The sequence below is a fragment of the Ptiloglossa arizonensis genome, chromosome 5, assembly GCF_051014685.1.
Source record: "Ptiloglossa arizonensis isolate GNS036 chromosome 5, iyPtiAriz1_principal, whole genome shotgun sequence".
In the NCBI taxonomy this organism is placed as follows: domain Eukaryota; kingdom Metazoa; phylum Arthropoda; class Insecta; order Hymenoptera; family Colletidae; genus Ptiloglossa; species Ptiloglossa arizonensis.
In genome coordinates, this window is record NC_135052.1 from 23615057 (window position 1) to 23639332 (window position 24276).

The 24276-nt window shown below is 49.3% G+C and overlaps 1 protein-coding gene and 1 long non-coding RNA gene across 4 annotated transcripts in view; one reads left to right on the forward strand and one right to left on the reverse strand.

The window, feature by feature from the left end:
* Positions 1-23199, reverse strand: LOC143147464 (uncharacterized). Of its 3 annotated transcripts, XM_076312711.1 has the most exons (3): positions 22433-23198; positions 5599-6032; positions 1-5538 (listed from the first exon to the last, which is right to left on the reverse strand). In XM_076312711.1, exons 2-3 carry the CDS (start codon positions 6010-6012, stop codon positions 4594-4596), a joined length of 1359 nt encoding a protein of 452 aa, XP_076168826.1. In that variant the 5' UTR covers positions 6013-6032; positions 22433-23198; the 3' UTR covers positions 1-4593. The 3 variants fall into 3 exon arrangements, with proteins under 3 accessions (XP_076168826.1, XP_076168824.1, XP_076168825.1); XM_076312709.1 differs by having other exon boundaries at positions 1-6032; positions 22433-23199; XM_076312710.1 differs by lacking the exon at positions 22433-23198 and adding an exon at positions 20622-20740 and having other exon boundaries at positions 1-6032.
* LOC143147465 (uncharacterized) overlaps positions 10318-24276 on the forward strand; it is a 436849-nt gene continuing 422890 nt past the window's right edge. The window contains exons 1-2 of the long non-coding RNA XR_012992265.1: positions 10318-10860; positions 12040-12163. This is a non-coding gene — a long non-coding RNA (uncharacterized LOC143147465). The remainder of the gene's footprint in view (positions 10861-12039; positions 12164-24276) is intronic.

Below are 24276 nucleotides of genomic sequence, written 5' to 3' on the forward strand. Positions count from 1 at the left end.
TATTGTCAAAAACATTGAAAATATTTATTTCGGTATTCATATACAAGTACACTACACGCTGTGGATATGTCCCTTAGATTTAAATACTTATATCTCCGTACAGCCGGAGAGAGGAGGATCAAAAAACTCGTATTGGAATCATGTTTATCGTGGACAACGGCCGACCGTCTAAGTCGCTGTACCATTATAACTGTATTAGGAACTGTATGTGAAATGTCCTCAAAGAAGCTATTTCAGGGGTACGGGTAGAGAGGAGACACGAGGATGGTTCAACGAAGAGAATTAAAAAGTTCCTTCTCCGGCCGATGCTCACACACGCCTTCGACATCTGCGCCACGTTCATCATCGGCACGAATAGCGTGCTTTTTGGCAAAAGTGCAGTAGTTTATGTACAAATTCATGGTCGCCGTGGTCGAGGTTAACGGTTCCTCGTGGACAAGTCGATTTCTGGAGAGGATGGGGTCTGGGGACGGGGTACGGGGGAAACAGAGAGATTATTTGGAATCTTTTAGCGAATGGAACCTGCGACGATTGCCGTAGACGCACGGTTCGCGTGACGTCCTCCGATCACGAGCGAGTTTATAAACATTCGTATTTACAAATAACGTAGTCCCGTTTTTCCTTCCTTCCTTCCTCCTTGTTTGAAATTTCGGGCCGCTGTAAGCGTCGCTGCAGGATATTACACATTCTTCAGCTTCACGTCTATTATAGGCACTCGTGGTATGTTACGGTAAATCAACTGCGGAACGGTGAAAAATAAATCGCGGCCGGTCGTTCCATTTTTCATCGTGTTCGTCGTAAAGTTCATCGCCGCGCGACACTAGCGCGTACAAAGTGAAAGCGGAATATTTGATTACTTTACGGGGCACGTTTCGTCCGATGCATATCGACGCGAGAATCGAATGGAATCGTTTAATCGTGGTAGATGCGTTGTTCGCGTCGTCGCTACGCGTTTCTATTTTGTTTTTTTTTTCTGACTTTTTTCCATAACGGTTTCCGATTCAACCCGAAACGGTGGCAGACGGAAACCATGCCGTTGGCTGTTGTTCGCGGAACATTATTGTTTACGTATAATAATTAATAATATACAAACATGCCGTATAAAATATAGAAAATTCACGCAAAGAAAGTAACGTAAAAAATACGAACGAGGATGTAGGGTTGAGGGGGGAGGATAAACACAGACGAGATCCTTCCGCGAAGAACGCCGATCGCGATAAAACAGTCTTGCGGTGTATCCATCTAGTAACCATCGATGAAAACACCGTAGTTTCAACGCCTCGAACGATATCGGAGCCTCGCTCCGAACGCCATATATATCGACAGCCTCGATTTAATTCATCGTTGGCGCAGTTGTTTTCCGTGACATTGGCATTGGTGAAAAATAGTATTCTCGATAAAACCTCTCCGAGTTACTTTCTACACGAAATACTATTTCACACCGGCCCCGTGTACGCGATTAACGATAATAAATAAAGGTATCCTTTACAAATATATTTTTCGGCCGTTACGTTGATACCGTGAGTCGAACGATCCGCGCTTACCGACGCATGGAAACCACCTTAACGAGGTTCGTTCTAACCTCTACGTCGCGTTCAGAATTTCAATAGACGCACACTCGGCGAAAGTATTCTTTTTTTTTTTTTTCTTTTTTCGCGACCATGCTGTTTTTCTCCCGTTCGTTGAAAATTAGCGAAAGATAAAATTTCTTCGATTTCGAGAACGATGGGGGCCAGCTCACGGTATTAACGTTCGTGGCTTACCATTATCGATGTATGCACAACAGGGGGAGGGGGGGGGGGGGGGGGGACGGTGTTATCGACGAACGCACCCGATCGATCGATCCGATAAGGCTTCGCCTCTTCTCTTCGTTATAAATATGTAACAACGCGTTAATTATAAACAGAACGAAGCAAATCTTTGTCGCTTTGGTTCTTGACGTTCTCGTTCGATAAATTGCGTTCGTCGTGAGAATTTCGAAAATAAGTCCCTACGATCCGCGCGAATGATCACTTGGCTCCGTTCGTTCCGTTAACAGTTCGCTCTTTCGCGCGACAAATCGACGACAAAGGATTCCGCGCTTTTTCACCCGTGTACGACACAAAAGTGTTTACACACCGTACAGAGACCGTTCTCGACTTATCCTCTCATACAATATCGAAAAATACATTAATTTGAAAAAGAAAAAAAAAATATATATATATGTACGTACGTATTCGCGTGTGTATGCATGTATATACGTATACATACATGTATACACACAGACGAAAAATGTATGTATAATTTTTTCATGTATATGTGCACTATGTATATAATTACATACACCTATAGGCTCGCTTAATACTTGGATACTGCACATAGAAAGATTCCGGTATCCGACAAGTCTCACGATCCGCTCTGTCGTCCCGACAAAGAGAAAAACTGGGTGGGTGCTGAATATCACGAAGCACCAGCAAGCACAAACACGAAATGTACACGGATCCTCTCGCTTATACGTATACGTATATGTACACGAGTGCGATGGTCGCTAATGTTAGACGGAAAGATTGAAAAAAAAATTGAAAAAAAAAAAGAATTGAAAAAAAAAAATTGAAAAGAAAAAAAAACGAGACAACACGCGTGGAGGGAGGGGGGAGGGGCGAAGAGGTTCGATTCGAAGGGTACGTTATTTACAGATCGACGCGCAGAAACGTTCGAGCAGTACTTCAACAAGGGCGATCGAATAGGGATCAAGAAGATGGCCAAACGAATCTGTGATTCGAACACTCGATGACGATTGGCCACCGTTCGGGGTCACCCGTTCTGAACCGTGCTGTAATTTCCACCCACGTGGTTCAGAACGAGAGACAAGAATTTCTAGGTGTCCCCGAGGGGCCAACCGACGCGTCCAATCAGCGAGTAGCTTGACCAGTGGTAGGCGTGTCGCGCGACAGGAGAACATCGACGAGTGGACCCGATCGAAAGCGAAAACGGCCGAACGACGGTGAGGAGTTATTGCTTTGCTCGATAACGATGCGCGCGACGCAGAGATTATTAAGGATAAACTGACGGTAGTGAAATTAGCCGGTTGCGCGACGAATTGTCAACCGGGAAGCGAATTCGTGTACCCAGGGACGAACGATACCGAGGATCTTCGAAGTTCTTTCGTTCGTTTCGTTCTCACAGACCGCGTATCTAATCACCAACCAGTCCGAAGATCCTCGAATCGACGTCGCTCGACGCGTTCCGTGGAACACGTATGGAGATCGTTGCACACCGAGTCCCCGAACTCGTTCGAATCGTTGCACGTGATGTACGATTAACCGGATGAAGCTCGATTCTCGACCAGCCACTGCTACACGACCGCCCGAATCAACAAACGAACTCGCCAGTGACGATAATGATGATAGTATCAACAAAATAGCCTAAGAAAGTCTTATAGCGTTAAGTTACTTAATGTCTACGTGTTTCTCGCATCTTACGTTATAACCTAATTCATCGTTATTTTTTTTTAGCGTGGACAGTGTAGGGAGACCCATGTTTTGGCGTAAGGCATCCGAAATACGCACCCGACTCGACCGATCCTCGCACTCGATCGTTCGGATCGAGCAGCTCTCCACCTTCTACCAGCGCTCAGGTTTGTATTTCGTGACAAAAGATCACAACAATCGCGCAACGATCGTCGAATGTCGCCCACGTTGGTCGCGGTGAATATTTCGAACGGCCAGTTGCAACTCGGTGGTTACAAGTGACGCGCCGAAAGTGGTCCCGTCGCGTCAGTTGCAACTCGGTCGTTACAAGTGACGCGCCGAAAGTGGTCCCGCCGCGTCAGTTGCAACTCGGCCGTTACAAGTGACGCGCCGAAAGTGGTCCCGCCGCGTCAGTTGCAACTCGGTGGTTACAAGTGACGCGTCGAGAGTGGTCTCGCCGCGGTCAGTTGCAAACTGGAGTTCACCGGACGAGTTGGAACGCGCGCAACGGGATGGAATTTCGATTACGATTTCAATTTCGAACGACTCGAGCCAGAATGGAATTTCAATCACCGGAAACTCGTTATATTCGAAGTGCCCGAGTAGCTGTGCAAAAGACGGGATGAATTTCTATCTTCGATGGTGATGAGCGCTGGTCGTCACAGGTCGGAGCCACCCGCACGAGAGTCCGGCAGACACCTCACCAGGTATCTAATACCTATCTAAAACTTATCTGACTGTTCTAACTTATCCGAGCGATAAGAAACCGCATGTACGATTCGTTACACGCGACATTGGCCGATACCAAAGTGCCCCAATACTGCAAAGTCGGTAGTAATCGGTTTAGAAAATCTACAACACACCGCGCTTGGACGCGCATCCGTTCCGTGTAATGAGACGAAATCACGTGACTACTACCAACTACCATCACTTCTTGGAACGTTCGCGCGATCATCGTAATCGTCGTCGGAAGTCTTCCTGGTCTCTCCGTCTTCGACGCGCCGGCATCGCCACGTCCGACGTGGCCCGGGGATCTTTGGATCTGTTCGACGATCGCAAAGACGTCCGTGCACGACACAAGGTGTAGTATAGTTCTTCGTTGGTACGCTCGAGTGCCACGTATGGACCACCGATGGTTCTCCTCTCACGGGCCGTTCACGGTGGCGTTCGTGGGTAGCTGATGCCCCGTGACCAAACTGTCCGCGGGCTTCCCGAGACGGAATATCGACTGAAGGGAGGCAACCTCGGAGGCAAGGCGGTCCAACCTCGACTTCACCTCCCTCTCGCTTTCCGGTACGGCTGAAACCGTGGGTCCTGTCCATTCGGCCCCCAACGAGATCCCGGAATCGCGTTCGTCGCTGGAACCTTCGTTGTCCCACGGTGGCGACGCCCTTGGTCCTGGTTCCTGTTTGATACCCTGGAGGGCCAATAGCGCGCTGGCCGCGTCTTTGTCACCGATACGTGACTTGTGCCTCAGCTTGTGGGGCAGACTGTTGTTGGCCGCTGGATTCTGGGAGCTGACGACCATCTGGGGTCCCTCGTCGCCGCTACCCGAAGACAACTCGAAAGGCGATTGGGCGCGACGTCCACGTGAGAGGTTCAACGCGCTGGTCGTGTCCAGGTGCATCGCTGGATGAGGATAGGGGTATTGGAAACTCTCCGTCTCGGGGTAGGCGGTCGTCTCGGGCACGTACAGCTGTGCCGGGGACCTTGGTGATCGTGCACCGCTCACCGGTTGATGGATCACCGACGTGTGAACCGGACTGGGCGTTCTGGCGTAGAGGAGGGCCGCGGATGCCGGTAGCTTCGCCCTCTTGACGCTGATAGGCGGCTCGGTCGGCAACGCCGCGAGTACGTGCTCGGTACTGATCACGGACTCGCCGCATATACCGAATTTGTCCCTGATCGCCTCTAGTTGCGCCTTGAGGATGTGGTTCTCCTTGCTGAGCTCCATCACTCGCTGCTCGAGCACCATGTCGTTGAAACGCCTCTTCTCGCGCGACCGTTTGGCAGCCTCGTTGTTGCGCCTCCTGCGGTCCCAGTAGCTGTCGTCCTTCTTGTTGTCCGGGATGAACTCTCGTTGCTTGCGCTGAGAAAATAGCTCTTTTCTGATGTCGAAGTTCGGGGGGAAATTTTCAGGATGTGTCACCTGTTGGGCATCGTGTAGGTGATGTTGCTGCTGGGCCTGTTGTTGCTGCTGCTGCTGCTGCTGCTGCTGCGCCTGTTGCTGTGCCTGTTGCTGCGCCTGCTGCTGCGCCTGTTGGGCCTGTTGTTGCGCCTGCTGTTGCTGGTGATGATGATGGTGGTGCTGGGGCGGTTGTTGCTGCTGCGGCGGTTGCTGCGGTTGATGCTGGTGTTGTTGCTGCATCGACGGGGGACCGGCGTGATGTGCCGGATGGGTCAACGGTGGCAACGGTCCGTGGGCGTCGTGGCCACCGTGAGCACCGTGGCCACCGTGACCGGCGTGCGCCATTGTGTGGGTGGCCGGCATGTTGCTGTTCAGACACGCGGTCTCACCATTGATGGGTGATCCACTCTGACGGGCGACAAATTCTGCCACCATAATTTGTCTTCTTAGTACATCTGCAAGCAGAACAACAACGAGCGATCAGTTTCAGATGAACACGACGAGATTTAGAGGGGAGGTTTGTATACGGTTTTGAATACAATTCGCGGATCAATCTCGTAGGACGTTTCTCGAGCCGTGCACAGTACTATAAGGAGGCAAGTTGGCGAGTGGGACATCACAGAGGTAAGAAGGTTTACTGATCAAAGACAGAGTATGAGAGTAGTGTACAAAAATATAAATATTATAGTTTCTGTCATCTCGTAGGACTTTTTCTCATTCGTGCACAGTAGTATAAGGAGTTAAGTTGACAAGTTGAACGTCACAGGGGCAAGAAGATTTTCTGATGAAGGACACAACATCAGAGTAGTGTAAGAGAATATCAAAATTATAACTTCTGCCATGTCACAGGACTTTTTGTCATTCGTGCACAGTACCATAGGAAGGTAAGTTGGGAAGTTGAACGTCACATGGCCAAGAAGATTTCTCTGAAGAAAGACACAAAAAAAAATATAAAAATTATAGTTTCTTTCATTTCATAGGACTTCTTATGATTAAGAAGTAAGAGTAACGTGAGAAAACAAAAATTGTAGTTTCTTTCATCTCGTAGGACTTCTTGTGAGTTGTGCACAGTAGTGTACAGAGATAAGTTGGCGAGTGGAATACCACAATAGCAAAAGTAGGCATACAGTGCTCTACTACTTTTCGATAAAAGACATAAACAGAACCAAATTTACAATCCCTGTCATCTCGTAGGCCTTTTTCCGATTCGTGCACAGTACCATAAGTAAATAAATTGACAAATGAAACGTCACGGGGCTAAAAAGGAACAGTGCTCCAGTTTTCGTTGAAAAACGCAATATCACAATGTGCAAAAAAAGAACCCCCCATAAAAATTCACACTTTACCGATTACACTTTTCCACTAATTGAAATTATAATATTGGATTGTTCGGAAAGTCATTTCGTTTTTTTTTGGTGCAAATGAAACACGATTTTTTTAGAGCGTATAAACATTTTATCAAATTATATATTCTCCATTTCGTTTCTCTTTTTTTGGTGAAACACGATTTTTTTAGACTGTATAAACATTTCGTTAAATTATATGTTCTCTATTTCGTTTTTTTCGGTGAAAATGAAACCCAATTTTTTTAGAGTGTATAAACTTTTTATCAAATTATATATTCTCCATTTTGGAAAACGAAATGAAGCACAATTTTTTTAGAGCGTATAAACATTTTATTAAATTATACACTCTCCATTTTGGAAAACGAAACGATTTTCCGAACAATCGAATACAATTAACCAAAGTTTTTCCCCCGATAAAAATGAACCCGACCGCGTTCCCGGTAGACACCGAGTTATCGACGGTCCGTAGCACTCGGAACGGAACATTCGTCGATTCAATGTCGCGTTACGGTGAACTCATTTGCGACACCGACCACGAACGAAACGCGGTCCTTGTACGGCGGTGTCGCGCGACAGTCGAGCGACGGAACCATTACAAAAGAAGGTCGCGCGACACGGAATCAGGAAGACGGAAAAGAATCTAGAGGGAGACCCACTCCTCTACGGGACGACCGACCTCACCGACCACCTTGTAACGTCGCCGCCGCGTACGTCGCCGTGGTCGTCGATTACACGGCGTTTCGGATTACGATCCGCATCGATCACCCGGCACGGCTTCCTGAATTCAAATTAGAGGACTGATTCGATCGCGGCCGCGGCCACGCGGCGTGACTCAATGTAATCGTTTCTTCCCCGTGACGCAACGTCGCAACTATTATTATATACACCGCGGACCGAGTCCTCCGCGAACTGTAATCGAACCGTTGCGAGAGAATTTCGTGACGCATACTTATGAAAACCGTGCGTCACGCGCCGATACCAATGCCGAACAATGCTGCAACGGCAATTGAACATTCCAGGAACAGTTGTTCGCTCGCGGAGCTAATTATCCGCGTCGAGTGTTGTACAAATGAGGGAACGTGACTCGGTGAAACGAGGAATTAACCGATTACGGGCCACCGGACAGGGATTAGCGTACGGAATCGTTTCTCTTAACCCTGATACCTACCGCGCGCGACGTCGAAGCGATTTTACCTATCGAAAGGTTTCCGTCGGTAGCCAAATCTTGTTATACCCGTGTCTGCGTTAGCCTCCGTGGGGTAATTCCGATCAACGAATCCATCGAATGGTCCGTTTACCGCTTCGGTGCTTCGAAACGAATATCATCGGTCCATTTTACAAAATTTTGAATAACGTTCGAGATCTTTTTTTTTCCAGTAAGAAAATGTAACCTGACGCGCCAAATCGATGTTATCTCCTCGCGGGATTTCTTACCGACGAGCGCGAGGAGTATCAGTAGGTTCGAAAAACACTCACACGCGGGAAAATGAAAAATAGTCGCGAAAGAGTAACGTGTCGTCGTTTGAGTGTCCGTTCAAGGTGCATATTGTGTATCAAGAGTCGATTCGTATTCGTAGAACGCGCGCGCCCCCGAACATCGTGGCTGAACGCTGTGTGTTTGCACGGTAAACGCGTTAACTTGTTTATACAACGATTCCCAATGCCGGCGGCGTGCAAGCGCCGCGTATTTCGTCGGACGTTCGAGGACGATCCACGCTATTAATCGTGCGCGTGGGCATCGACGACAGCGCATCATATCCAAGCGGTGGAGTCTCGTAAACTTTCGTAACCGTTATACGCGAGAGCAGCACCACCACCGGCCAAAGGTGAAGAATTCCGAGAGATCGAAAGACGTGCTCGCACTGCCAACAATACCGGCGCGAGCAACAGCAACAGAAGTCGCAAAATAGCCTTGGGTAAGGTCGCGCCTCACCAAGGTCGAAGATGTCAGCGAACTCGGCGACGAACGTTGCCAGTCGGACGTCAGCCCTTTCGCGAGACGGTCCGGTTAACGCGTTTATTATACATTTCGAAACAGTTCCGTTCGTTCGAGAATCCGGGACCGCTGTTGGATTCGAACTGTACAAGCCGATAAATAAATTTCTCAGAACCGAATCGAACAGTAATGGCAACTGGAAAGGAATATTTCGCGCGAACATAATTTATTCCCGGTTGAACGGTGGAAGGATTTCCTGTACGTAAGTAGGTAGGAACCTTGCGTCGATCTGGTGTTGAATCGAGCGTTGAATATTTTATAGGTTAGCGAGATAAATGGTAAAAATGGAAATATCGACGAAACCGGCATCGTGGATTTATTTATTCGTTTACTTTTTTCGTTCGAAGCATTCTTTCCGTTTCGTAATCGGCCGACGGATTCTTTCGATAAATTATGTAGTACCACTTTGACGATCTTGAATACGTTATTTTCCTCGATTAACCTCCGATTGCATACTGTTTCCATTGCCTCGATTAATCTACGATACTTATATGTCGATAATTGAATAAAATGCACGATTGGAAAAACAGATACGTTTATGTGGCAACGTAATCGAGGTACACGTATATGTACATAACGTTTGCGTCTGCTCGCTCTTTTTTCTCTCTCTAACGATCGAGACGACAATACTTTACTCGCTCGTCGTTTGATTTTCCACGATCGAACGAATCGCTATTATTAACGCGAGTTCGCGGTTCATTTAATACGGCTTATTTATTTCCGTGGAAAATATTCGTTTCTTTTTATTGCGGAAAGAAATCTATGGGAAAAATGTATCGTCCTTGATTCAATGGTCCTTGTAACCCGACACGTAAACAGACGGTTGACTCCGGCAGTGCGTGAAAGATGGCCCAGTCGGCAAGTATCGTTCGGACGCGAAGACGGTTACGGTATTGTAAGATGCTAGTGGTGTAAAAATGATAGACGCGCGAGGTTCGTTCGGGGCACGCGGCACTATTATGTAAGTTCTCGTGCAAGTATTCCCGCAAATCGGTCATGTGCTCGAGCTCAACGCGAGTGATTCTTGTTACGTGTTAATCGGTGACGATAAATGTCGAGAACGATAGCACTCGATTTAGCAACTTTGTTACGATCTAACGAGAAGGAAAAAGTACGCGTAGTTACCACGATAATTTGCGACCTACGAACAGTCATTACTGGAAACGATTTATTCATCGATCTTAACTCTAACCGTTAATTAGGCAACGCACTTTCAACTAATACGGAATAACTTGTTCTTATATTTGCTCATTAGGAGACCGAACGTGAGAACGTTAATCCGAGCGTGAGGTTTAGTTACATAACCAAGCACGTGTGTTTCCACTAAACGTGTCACGTGCTGCATCGTTGCTATCTGCCGTTTATGAACCGTATCGCGAAAATATTTGTTTGCTCGTGTTTCGGCATTTATATCGTTCTCCGTACGATAATCGATCGCTGAAATGTGCGTGAATTTTATTCGAGACGCATAAACAAAGTTGCATTTCGACGTCTTATTGTTGATTTAACGTTCGAAACGAATCGAACAGTTTTTTGTTAATTTAACGCCCGAAACGAATAGAAATTGTTTTCAAAGAATTGAAAAACGTTCGATTAGCGCCGTAGCGTGAGCTAGTAGCGCCAACCGTGACGTATCGTCTAAACTTTCGAGAATCGCAAGCAAAACTTCGAGAATCGCAAGCAAAACTTCGAGAATCGAAAGCATTTTTCCTTTTCGCGGTCGGAACGCCGATAGTCGGTGACGCGTGAGAAGTTCGTGCGAAAAAGTTGGGAAATATCGGTAAACGTGAGATTATTTATCAAAATCGTTCTTGTGTTTTGACAAATACATCGCGTTCGAGTGAAATTAAACGAGTGCGGTGTGTATCGGTTGCATCATGCCCAAGAACATGCGAAGAAAGAAGTTGGCAACCGCTTCTTCCGTTGGACGGCTATAAATGGGTACGTATCGTCATGTTTTTCCCAATTATTCACGCTTCCTGTTTAAATTCGTTGAATCCTCTCGTAAAGAATGGTCATCGTCTCAAAATTTGCCAGCTTGTCATCCGTTGCATCACACGTTTTGGTAGAGTCGTCCGTATGCGTAGAGTTTCTCGACTGGCTCGTAAAAAATAAATTCAATTTCTTTTACGCGCGACGAAAGACGCGAGCCGAGTACATAGTCGGGGGGGTATCGAACTTGAACGCGAAGGAGCGAGGGAGAAGTCGAAAGAGCAAACTTGTGAATTAACCGTTGAAGCACGCGGGCCGAGAGTTACGTAAGGGTGTCGTTGCATCATGTGCGCGTGCGTTTCTACGTCCACGTGCTACACGCGCTTGTTGGAAGCGAATGTCAGCCGCTTATACCGCGGAAGCCATCCCGGTATATACGTGTAGTACGCGAATCTCCGCTAACGACATATCGCCTAGCCGAGCAACGTGCGACCGCGACCTCGCGATTCCAAGTTTTACGATCCGTTGAGCCTGTCGCGGCGTCCTTCCGCCTATCGATTACGCATCGTATACCTTAAATTATCTCCGAGAAAGCCGCGTCATTGTTAGTCGGAAATTGTTCCACTCGACGTTTCTGGGAAATTTAATTAACACCGGCGATATTTCACGGGGAAACTAGCAAGAGCACATTTCGTGGCACGTTGCAACAACCTTCCGATACGGTTCGCCAGAGGGCAGTGAGACAATTCGTAAAGCGTTTTGTTACCGATCCGGCTGCCGCGTGTTTCTGCCCTCGTAAAACGTTACGAAGCGAAAGACGAACGACAGGGTTTCGGGTTCGGCTAATGGGTCTCGTTCGTTTCAACGCCATGAGGTGTACAGTCGAGACACGAAGCCAGCTCTCGAAATTGAGCAATCACCTGGAATTTCAGTCGCGGGTTACGTACACGACTTCGCGTGACTCATATTGGCTGTACCGAGTTCTATCGATCCGATGATTTTTGCCAGTGCAGAAAATGTCGCCCACGTGAAATTTCTATCGTAACGAAATGCACTCGGACGGTACACGCCGTCCTACGTGTATTATTTACCAGAGCGGACAATATTAATTTCGCAACAATGATCGATCGAATTTTTCCCGTGATCAGGATCGCATCTCACTATCGATGTTTTCCCATTTTATTACAGATTCGACAGGAAATCGTCCCCCCCCCCCCCCTCCTTCGATCGGGAACAACCGATCGTCTCTCCTCATCGTTGATACTTCGAGGAAGCGAATCGGACGACGGCTTAGCTACACGACGCGTTCTCGGTGAGTCATATTTAGCCATTACACGTTTCTTTGCCTGCATATCACCGTCCACCGACGAGAGCCTGGGTGCTGCGCGCGTGACGTGCCTGTATATGTAAATGTACGCACGCACGTCGAGCGTACCAGGAACGTAGCGACGGAAGAGGTTGTCGCCCCGTTTCTTGCGAAACGCGAAAATTTATCAGGAGCAACGCGTGCCAGGAAGTTTTACGGTCCATCGTGAGCGCTCGGAACGGTTCGTTAGAGGGTAATAGGCGTCGGGTACCGGTGCGTATATAACGCGAAATTATCGGAACGGTCCAGGACGTGGCGCTGTCGGTATTATTTTGCAACTCCAACGGGGGACTACGGTTTCCTCGAACGATCGATAAAAATGGCCACGCCGAGCGCAGCGAGAAAACGGTAATTATAAACGCGGTAACGTGGCGAAACTCGCGTTCGGTTGCGCAAACCGGCATACGCGAAGATCGTATCGGCGCACAGGCAACGATCGTGTGTAGCTTTCGTTTCGCGTCTCGGGGTCGATATTTCTCCATGGAGATAATAATAGCGGACCCTTGGCGCGCGCGTCACGCACACACGAAATAATTACGTAGCATTGGGCAAGCGTTGGAATTGATCCGGCCAGCGTGCGTTACGTTCGAACACATCTTCGCCCCCCCCCCCCTTTGGTTCTTGGTACGATCTCGCTTCCACGGAACAATAATACGTTGCCACCGGTGCTCGTAAAGGAAGACACGACGCAACGTGTCTCCGTATCTCGAAGAGATTCTAGTTTTCGAACCGGATGTTGCAATCGATGCGTAAACAATCTCCCGCTTTGTCACGAGCGGTGCCGCTCTCTTACCGAAATACGTGTCGTTTCACGGTTGTTATTCCACGGGCAATTCGATCGATCGACCGATACGATAAACTCGAAGCGGTTATTTCGAGATCCACCGCGTACCTTCCGTGTTCCGTTTGACAAAGGATTACTCGCTCCCACGGATCGTTCGTTCGAATCCGCGAACAACGAGATCGGTAAGCGGCGAGCGGCGTCGTCGCGCATGCGCGTGACTCGGGTCCACGGGGCTGACGCAGATACGGTGCGCACGTGTCGCGAGACGAACAGTGTTTCGTCTTCCGCTTACGATAGCCCACGGGCGACGAACACACGCGTTAACCGCTCGCGTGCCGACGAGGCAACCACACGACGTACCAAGCAACACGACGACGTACGCGCACACTCATCGAGAATTCGCAATTCGGCTCGTTTCTTGAATTATGAATCGCAATTAGATCGATCCGCGTGCGTCACGTGCATCGGGCATGGAGGGGGAGTTGTGTCGGCGTCGCCTGGTTGCGCAACGTGACACTAGCCCAGTGACTCGTGACGCAATTGAAATGACAACGCTCCCTCGGGTTAGCGCGCGCGCGTTTTTTCTTTCCTTTTTTATTTGCACACGCGCGCGCGCAGGCACGACGAAGAATCCGCGCGCGTCATGAATATCGTTAATGATCGCCACGCGCCATTGTGCCCGAACTGGTACGATTATATTCGGCGGAAAATCCGTAAATACGCGGCGCTACCGACTCGCTAACGCTATTAATACGCGCGCTCGCGATCGTTTCGCCGAACCGAGCCGCGAGAGACCGAACGATTCTACGACGCAGTTGCATAATTTCCTGTTTTTTCGTCCCGTTTCGCGGCGTCGATTTTCTATTTTTAATCGTTACACACGGAACGCGCGCCCGCGCGACCCGTGCGTGCGTGCGTGTGCGTGCACGCACAGGCCCCATCGAAACGCACGAGCCTCGAGCGTAATAACGAGCGCACGCTGATAACGTTTATAAATAGAGCCATCAATTAGCCCCCGCTCGCGCGTACGGAGGAACGCGATCCGACTAGGCACGTGTTTTTTTTTCATTTCGAGTAAAATCTCTCTTCATCCCCGACCCGTGCTCTATCGGTCCTATCTTCCTTGTTCGGGAGAGGACCACGCGGCCGAGGGTGGGAGAGGTGTGCAGAGTCTCCGTGGTAGAGTCGGAGTGGGGATAGGAGGTTCCGGTTACGTGGCGGTGGCAATCACGGCGAGCTGATTAATTCCTCCAAAGCGGAGAAAAGATTATGCGAGGCGGTGACACGGGTTTCGTTGTCACGCGTGCACGGTATACATCGTCGCACGGTGTTGCGCAATGGTGGCGAGCCGCGCGCACGTGGCCGTCGACATCGGTCTCGTTTCCGCCCGATATGCTTGTTAACGCTTTTTTTTTTCCTGGAACGCGAGAGGCAATTTTTTCCACGCCTCTCTCTCTCTTTGTCTCTCTGTCTGTCCATCGTTCTCCGCGCCCGTACATCCGAAACGGGTTTCACGCCCTTCGAGAAACGTTTGTTTTTTTTCTTATTATTAATCGACTCTCGTTTTTCTTTGTCTCATTTTTTCTTCCGAACACGAATCCGGAACGGGTTTCGTGGGGAACATTTCCTTTTTAATCGTTCTCGTTTTTATTTCGTTACCCTCTCTTCTTTCCCAAACTTTTTTTTAAACGATCGAAAATTTTGAGCGATCGCTGGCAATTAGGCAAATTTACGAGACGTACAGAACGACGGCGTTGCTCCGTCGATATATACGGTGAGATTGTAAATCCCGGATTTGTTTTTCTTCCGACCCGAGCGTTTCGGGGAATCCGCGCGGCTGCGGCTGCGGCTTCGGAGAAATTTATTCGCGCGATATTTCAGCGTGTCGCCCGCTGGATTACTTTTCCACGAAGGCGTTGCACGCGTGTCTAGCTGGAAATCGCAAATCATCTCCGCGTTCGATATTAATCCGACATCTGGTACCGGGACGCGACATAGTCGCGCGGGGCGCTCGCGAGCCACGCTTATTGAATTCGAAAATCTCTCGCGCGAGTAAAGGATCGTTAACACCGGAACCACCGATAGATTCTGGTACGTTGAGGTGCGCTCCTCGTGAAACTAATTGTACGTATACAATGGAAAAGGTCATGACTTTGTTTGAAAATATTTTATGCAATTTAAACTAAATTTTTTTTGTAAAAGTATTAGGTTGTTCGGAAAGTCATTTCGTTTCTTTTTTGGCGAAAATAAAACGCGATTTTTTTAGAGTGTACAAACATTTTATTAAACTATACATTTTCCATTTTGGAAAACGAAATAACTTTCCGAACAATCCAATAATTGTATGTACATAATCGAAAGAGTCATGACTTTTTTTCGAAAATACGCTATGGAATTTAAAGTAAATTTCTTTGCAAATGTAGTTGGTAAATTTAGTGTTTCGATTGTTCGGATGTTTTTCAAGTCGAAGGTTATTTTCAAGGGGCGGTTGAAATTTTGAATTCGGTATACGGAGGAGGATTTCCGGGCGTGAGTTTGTTATCGGGAATTTTCTGGACTCTTTTCGTACGAGTTATCGCGCGTACGCGACCGTTTCGTCTAGTATGTAAAACAAAATCCTTGACCTTAATAGCGTAAACGGCGATATAAGTTTAGAATCTTGCGCTACCGATAAATTGGTCACATCCTTGCGAAGCTACAACGCCGCTTATCGGTGAATCTAATTTAGCGAATTGTTTCGCGCGGAATAATCGACGAGAACTTCACGAGAACGCGTTCCAATTTGAAAACAATAGAACTCGGTAGTTTTAAATCGTTACTCGCTGGCAAAACACCGTACGTGCACGCGAACCTTCGATTTTGTCGTTGGTTCGTCGTGCACGTTGAATCGGCACGGAAAACATTCTCGGTCACGAATGGGTCTTTTTTGACCCGTGAGAATTTTGCAAATTATTCGTACCGTTTGTGCAACATTTCTTAGAAGTTGAGAAAAGTACGATAAAGTGAGAGAATTTTTATCCGAAATGTTTCGCGCAAGGTTGAATCGCTTGGGTCTTTGTAGACCCAGATAAATCATTTGTATGATACAATTGTACTGTTAGCACAGTTTCCCTAGAAGGTGGAGGAAAGTACGACAAAACAATAGAATTTCTATCTGAAATATTTCGCGCAAGGTTGAATCGTTCGGGTCTTTTTAGACCCAAAGAAACTATTTCCATTATACAATTGTACCGTTGGCACAGCTTTTCTTGGAAGTGGAGAAAACTGCGACAAACGAACAGAATTTCTATCCGAAATGTTTCGCACGGGATGATGTCACGGGTCAATTTGGACCCAGGCGTGGTACCGCCCGGTGGTCGTCTAAACCGCGGATACCGCGAGGGTTAACGCGCGTCGACCCTCCGCGAACCTCTCGTAACGCTCTCGGCGTCGGCCGTTTTTTTTTTTCTTTCTAGCTGCTCCAAATTGTATCAACTCGGCCGCGTGACGCACGATTATGTAACGCCAAAAGCATGCCTCTCTGTGTAACGGGCACGTTGCGCGCGTGTGCGCGCGCGCACGCGCTTACGTGTGTACCGCGAGTGGTGTAAGGCACGCTCCCCCCTCCCCCCGCCATCCCTCCCGATCGTCCGCACCTTCTCTATTAAGCTTGCTTTCGGAGTCGCGCTCCCTCCCCCGTCCCCTAGCCAGCGAACCATCCGCGCTCTTATCAACATCTTAAGGACACGACCGTTATCCGTCCTATTACCCTGAAACTGGACACGCGAGATACCGAATTCCACGTGTTCAGCGACGCGTCGATCGTTTTCTCGTACCCCGCGGCTCGTCTACCGTCTTCGACGCGGAATCCACGTCTCGTGGTATCGTTCACGGTTTTGCGCCTCGGGAGAGCCGTCTTGTGTACCCTTATGTAATAGGCGCGTTCCACGCGGGACTTTCATTCAGTCGGTCGCTTATCTCTCGCGAATCTCTCGAAATAGGTGAGGTATCGGGAATTCGAGTTATCTCTCGTCTCTATGGAAATTCGTCGAATTCTAGAATCTTCGGGGAACTCGTGATGCTCGAGAACGCGCGCGTGCGAGATTTTTGCGCGTGAACGAGATATTCTGCACGTGCGCGCGCACGTCTCGGGGGGGAAAAAATGTTTCCTACCGGCATGTTTTCAACAAACTTTCCGCGTTGCCTCGCGGTTCGAACAACAAACGACCAGAGGACACGACCGAGGCGAGAGCGTTCCAAAAATGCGGCGATAGAACCGCGCGGGCCTGAAATAGTTCTCGAGAGTACGTCGAACTTTAAGTACAGTATATAAAGGCACGTGCACAATGCCAGCCACTCGATACCGCTCGGCCGTGCGTGTTACGATTGCGGTCGGCGTTCACGTAACAAGCGAGCGCTGATACCGTTATCGGGCGGGCGCAGGCATTTCGAACCGGTCTCCGATTTCGTTTCCCGCTCATTATGCAATTGGCCCCACGATAACGCGACCACCAACCGAAAAACAAACCGGGGGTACGAGGCGCGTCCTCCGCTCGTGCGTCGCGCGCCACGCATTGTTCGCCCGCCTTGGGGCGCATGCGCGGCCCTTTGCGAGATCGGCCGGGACCGCGCGTGCGCAGACCCCCCGCACGACTCCCCGCGGACGAGTTTTTTCGCGAGTCGAAACGCTGCTCGAGGACGGAGCGATACATCGGGAAATAATCGCTCGGGGAGAATGGTTAAAAAAACATTCCCATGACCTTGAAATCTCCGAGAGAGGCAAAGACGACCTTGAGGAATAATCCTCCGGTCCCGTCTTTTCAATTTTCGTCCAAAGTATTTCGTACCGTATCCAGAAACTATGCAAATATTTCCAATGCGCGCGATACGTTGTACCGTTGCGACGTTCGGCCAAAAAAATTCGTAAAATCGCGGAAAAAGATCGCAATGGATCGCGAACGAGGACCTCGTGATTTTACGGCCGTATTACGAACGAAACGCGAGAAACCGAAAGAATTCCCTCCGCTCGTCGTCCCGGTGCAGGGTGTATCGAGCTTGTGCAACGTGAAACGCTTCGATCCTTAAACATTTTGCAATCGGAGGCCTTCGAAACACAAGCGTCGGCTGCCCCCATTGCTTCTGAGTCAGCCACCGCCGGTGTATATACAGTTTGTGTTTCTCGAGTTACGGGCGCGCGGCACGACGATTCCCCACGTCCGAAAACTTCCACGGTTTTTGTTTTCGAGTACACTCCGCGACTACGACCGTGAACTATTCCGTCCCGCTCCCCGTGGTTCGGCCACGAGTCACGGAACGATAATTCGTTCGGTCGGTTTCCGTGAACGCGCGTGGCGATAGTTTTCTCCCGTTATTCGGCCCGCGTTCGTTCGGTAGAAGGGGACCGGGAAAGCGAAGTATCGATAAAAAAAACAACGGAGAAAGAAAAATAAAGCGAGAGAGAGAAACAATTACAAGGTACAAAGGGTAATCCGCGGTGCTCGTACGCGCAATTATCGCTTATCTGAATTTTCACGCGTTCCACGCGAGCTTCGCGTGTCGTTCGATCGCGCTTTGGTGTCCGTCGACACGTGACCTGAGGTAACGTGCCGAGGCTCGCGCGAATACGTCTCCTCGTCCCGAACGCGGCTTACGTAACACCAGGGAACACGTGGAAGAGCAACGACGTGCGCGCGCGCGCCCGCGCGCACGCCAGCCCGCATCTCGTTCCCCGATCGAAACGAAAACGGTTCCGCGAATCGAGAGAGGGAAAGCAAACGATAGGAGAGCGCTCCAGTGGGCGTTTTGACTGATAAACAACGCGCCAGGGAGACCGGCTTAAGAAATAATGCGCGGCGCGTGATGCAACCGTCGGTGCATAACACGGCATAGAAATGCTCGCGCAATTCGCGCGAGCTAGCGCCTCCTGTTCTAGCTGCTCTCCCCGCCACGTGACTCCTACACGTGCACGCCGTCTTACGCTAGACCGTTCACCTTCGTTGCATAATAGAAACGCGAAAAGGTCACCGCGAACAACGGAGCTGATATTTCCTAATATGATTGATAAACCGCCAGAGCCCGATCACGCCGATCGAGGCGAACCGCTCGAACCCGTCTCACGACGTTACACCTTCCACGGGATCCGTTGCACTTGTTTTCGACGTCTCCGTCCTCCGTCCTCATCGTCGGGCACCGCAAGATTGTTGTTTGCACAATGGGAGAAATATCGCGAGAAATATTCGGTCGTTCGGGAAAGTCATTTCGTTTTCCAAAATGGGGAATATAGAATTTAATAAAATGTTTATACGCTCTAAAAAAATCGTGTTTCATTTTCACCCCCCCCCCCAAAAAAAAACGAAATGACTTTCCAAACCTAATGAATCGAAATGGGTGGACGAAAATTTTTTACGATGAGTAGTTTCTTCAGTAATTCGGGTTTCCCAGTTACCGATCGTGCGTCACCCGGAAGAATTCCAGCAAATCCGATACGTTTTTCGTAAAAGTTGTTGAACGCGTGGAAAAATTCTGACCCACCCTGTTACTTGGTGAATATTCATCCGGTGGTGAATCTCCGGTGAAAATTGTCTTCGAACAGCGCGTGATCGATGAACGGCCGATGACGCAACGCGCGATCCGCAATAGCTGAGACGGGAGTTATGTATCGCGCGTTATCCGCGAGCAACGGACGCGAGAAGCCCGGCGTGTATCGGCAACGAGTGGTCGATTCGATGGTAGTGTGCGCAGCGCCGACTGCGCACCGTCGACCGTATGCAATCGAATATAATACCGGCGCGACACGCATTTCCGCGGAGCGCAGATACCGCTAATCCCAATTGATGTGACACCGAACAATCAAGAGAGATCGACCGCTCGAGATAACGAGCGCACAATGCAAAATCAACGCGAAGTCTCGGCCGGCTGACCTCATCGATATCTTTCGATTATATTTCGCGTCGGGTTTATTAGGCGTTTTGATGGGAATTATCGTTCGTTATGAAACCCGCGTAACCGCGGACGTTAATTGGTCGAATATTCGTCGAGTTGCGATTTCGATTGGCAACGGGAAGCTAACCGTTCGCGAACAGATCAAAACGAGAAACGAACCTTTCGCGAATGTCGTAACGGTGTCGAGATCGGTGTGTTTCGATTCAGAGAAACACGGATAAAAAATCCGCCGAGCAACGGACGAGAATTCGTGGAACGGTCGGTAAACACCGTTCGCGAGATTCGTGGAAGTGTCGTCGAAAAAAAAAAAAAACGAACGCTCGACCGTGGGAAATCGCGACCCTCCGCGGCATCGTTGACCGGCTTGTGACTCTTCGAGCCGCAGTGGAATTAAGAAAATATCCTACTAATTTAATACCCCGATATTCGTAGCGGGATATTTCTCAATCCGCCGCGAAGAATTAAAAGTTGCACGGCGAAACTGTTAATATTTCGTCTCGCGGTTAAATATCTGATTAATCTATTAGGTTTTTTCAGTGTGTATAAACATTATATTAAATTATATACTCTCCATGTTGGAATACGAAACGACTTCCCCGAGCAAGTCAATATTTTCTTAGTTAGTTTCTATCGTTCGTTCGGCCAACCGTGCCACGAAGAGTTAACCGCCGCGTCTTGAACAACGAAGCCAGAGCGTACCTTGGTACACGTGCGTGCCCTTCGCTCGAAGTCCGTGAAGCTTATTGCACACACGCTTTACGCTACGACGAGGTTGAGAGTTCTGCAAATTAGGCCGTGGCCCACTTCGATGACGATAGAGAGAAGGTGGAGGCGGTGTGGCGGTGGCGGTTGCCGTAGGGGAGTAGGGATCGATGGAGGATGGGGGATACACACGGTGCAAAACACGACTGGGGTGGGGGGATGGTCGACCGAGAGTGGGGAGGGAAAGGGGCGGAGTTCCCGTTTCGAGCGACGATCGCGATCGATCGACGTCTCGTTCGACGCGATCCACGTGGAGATTCCAAATCGGCGACTGTGCACGGAACTCGAATTTTCGACCATGTTCAATTATTATCGTCGCGCCACGACCGTCGGGGGATCTTCTAGCGGGTCGTTCGGAAAGTCATTTCGTTTTTCAGGAATACGATTTTGTTAGAGCGTACAAACTTTTATACATTCTGAAAAAATTGTGTTTCATTTTCACCACAGAAAAACGATTTTTTTTTAGAGCCTATAAACGTTTGTACACACTAAAACAATCGTGTTTCATTTTCATTTCTTTGAAACACGATTTTTTCGGAGCGTACAAACATTTATACACTCTAAAAAAATTGTTTCATTTTCACCAAAAATTTCACCATTCTGTTTTTTTGAAACACGATTTTTTTTAGAGTCTATAAATGTTTACACACTCTAAAAAAATCGTGTTTCGTTTTCATAAAAAAAAAACCGGAATGACTTTCCGAACAACACGATATTTATTCAACGAGGAACCAAAGATTCTCGTTAACGTGCCTGTTCCGTATTTTCGAACGCGTTCGAGAAATAACGTTGCAGCTATTTCTCGTGCAATAGCAGATAAGGATCCGGAGTCCTCGTCGCTTCGTCACGAATGACGCAACGGCCGCGTTGCAAGAGGTCTTTCGTAAGCGCGAGCTTTTTCTCGCTTCGGTACTTGGTCGCTTCTGTGTTCGTGAAAACGCACGAGCTTTTCAAATCTTTGCACCAGCTATCGGTGATTTCTCACACATGTTTCCCTATGCGCTACGAGAACGGTTCCGAGGGTCTCCAGTGATTCAGACGCGTCGATAACGACGATAAGACGCTTACGCGACGAGATCGATCGCAACGAAAACAATGGATGTACGAGTTTATTGCGCTCTCGCGAATCGCCGACGATGTTGCGTCACTCGAATCGTTTCTCGAAGGTCAGAGACTGCCCGACTGGTTTCAGGGTCGTTTCTTAATACGTGAACGCGCACGCGCGAGCCCCGACCGTTTGGAATCGAGATCGGTACGACCGGATGGAAATCGGCGATCGGGGACCTGATCGTTCACGAGCGAAAAATCGACCGTTTTATCGCCTCCCGACGCGTAAAAATATCCGTCTCCGTATCCGTATCGGTAACGAAGAGAAAAAGAAAAGAAAAAGAAAGAAAGAAAAAAAACGACGCTGGAAACGAGCGGAACCACGCTCGACTCGTTTCGAAAAGCGTGTTCGGGGAACCGCGCACACCACCGAGTAGTTAAGTTATTTTCGAAGAACGGCGACAACGAGTTTTTAGTTCAAAGTCCTGACGCGTGACAAGTTGCCAGCAGATAACGGTCTGTTCTACAAATTATTACAAGGCCGGACCGTAATCGCGGACGAACGTTCGTTTCCGCTATGGCGAAACAACGATGATTCCAATCGCGATCGATTCCTCGCGAGCGACGAACGAGAACTCCCCGATGCACCACGGTCGTCGGCACGACGAGAAGCGTAACGAACTTGTGTCTGGATTACTCACCAATTTTGAAAGATTCTCTCGAGCACGGTCGAACGACGGAACAGCGATCCACTTTGCCTTCGTCGAAGACTGCTCAAAGGCAGACGGTGCGCCGCACTGGTTGATTGGCAGACGGTCAAATACAGTTTTCCGCGAGACACGCAGGTAGTAGTAGTTCACTGGCTGAGCGCGAAATATCCCGTTCGTCGAACCAACGTAACGAGAGTCACAGTCATAATAACGCTCGTGTTATCGCGTGTCGCGATCGTAACCGTTCCTCCCTCTTCCACGGGTAAATCCAGTGAGATCCCACGAGCGGTGGTTTAATAACGTGTCGCACCAAAACGGACGCAGCTTGGAAGAGAATGGGTCGAACTGGCGATGTTGACCGAAAGCGATCGGAAAAAATACGTATCCGTTTTTCCGAGCGATCTCTCCGCGAATAATGGTAAAGTCACACGAAGAAACGATATCACGGATCACTGTTTGCGTATTCTCGAATAAAGTACGCGGTTTCACCCGGTACACGGTCCTCCTTCCGGAGACCGACGAACTTGAACTCTGGCGAGCAGGTGACAGGGAGCTGCGTGCACGGTCTGTGTCAGACTGGTATGATCGTCGTCCGATCGCGCAACCAGATAGAACGAGTTCCGCGCAGAGAGACCCACACGTCCACTCGCTACGGTGTCAGCCTGCAAACTGACTGCACGCTGCGCGAGACTCGCGACTGCCGTCTTGGCCCCAATGTCGTCTGGCTTCGAGTTTGATGCGAGAAGGCTGATGCGGCACGCTTGTGTCCGTTGTACGTGAACGCGCCGCCGGCGTTGCGCTTCGGCCGTGGTAGTGAGGAGGATTTTCGGGTGGGGGGGAGCAGGTCCACCCGCCGGGGGAAGTTTATGCCTGGTTTATGCTCGGTTTATGTGCTTTCCCCCACCGCCGCGGTGCCAGCCCGTTCTGCGTCAGAGTGTCGACCGTTCCCCTCCTCCACCTCCACATCCTCTTTCTCCCCCTCCGTCTCCGGCTCCCCACCCGTGCTCGAACCCCTACCCGACTCCTGGGTGCACCGTCGCGTCAGATCTTTCAGCTCAGAGCCACGCAGCGTTTGCCGTACGCGCGATTAGATTGCGTCGCGCAGCGACGCCGAACGCTTCGTTTGCGTTGCCTCTCCGTCGGCTCGCGTAGAACGCGTCTCGCACATTTTTTCAGTTTTTTCCGCGGGCGATTCCGTTTTTCACTCGCTCTGTTTTTTTCCCGCTCTATCGAGATTTCTCCCGTCGAACCGTCGATTTTATCGCTGAAATTAAATCTTTCTTTTCAAATCGTTCACTTCTCTATCTATCTCTCACTCTCTCTCTTTCTTGAAAGAACATTGTTTTTTCAGTGTCGACGAGTTTACAATTTCGAAGGAGAAATTTCCGTGCCGATAGGATCGCGAGTAGACGCGACGGAGCGAACCTTTTTTATCGACGAAAAACAAAGAACGAAGCCGAGCGCCACTTGGTCGACTCGCTGGCAAGGACCCTCCCCCTCCTGCCCCACCGCTCCGTCCTCTATAAACCGAATGCCAGACAACGAGGGCATCAGCCCCCATGAATCACCGACGGTCACCTTCACTTTTTATGCAAGTTTCTTCTCAACCGACCCCGCCGGTTGAACGAATCCTCGCTCGCCGGGACACCGTTCGAGGATCGCGACGGAAATTTGCGTCGCGACGTAATCGTTGGGAAATTAAACGAATCGAGATGGGCGAAAACACGTACCGTTTTGTACCGATGCGCAACGATCTCGTTCGCTCCATCTGTCGATTAAGTCGATTAACGATACACGAGTGGAGAGAGTGGGGGAGGGGGGTGAGGCACGGCGCT

What these genes read in the sequence shown, in the direction of transcription:
- LOC143147464 (XM_076312709.1), bottom strand. Translation starts at nt 6,012, where the DNA reads ATGGTGGCAGAATTTGTCGCCCGTCAGAGTGGATCACCCATCAATGGT.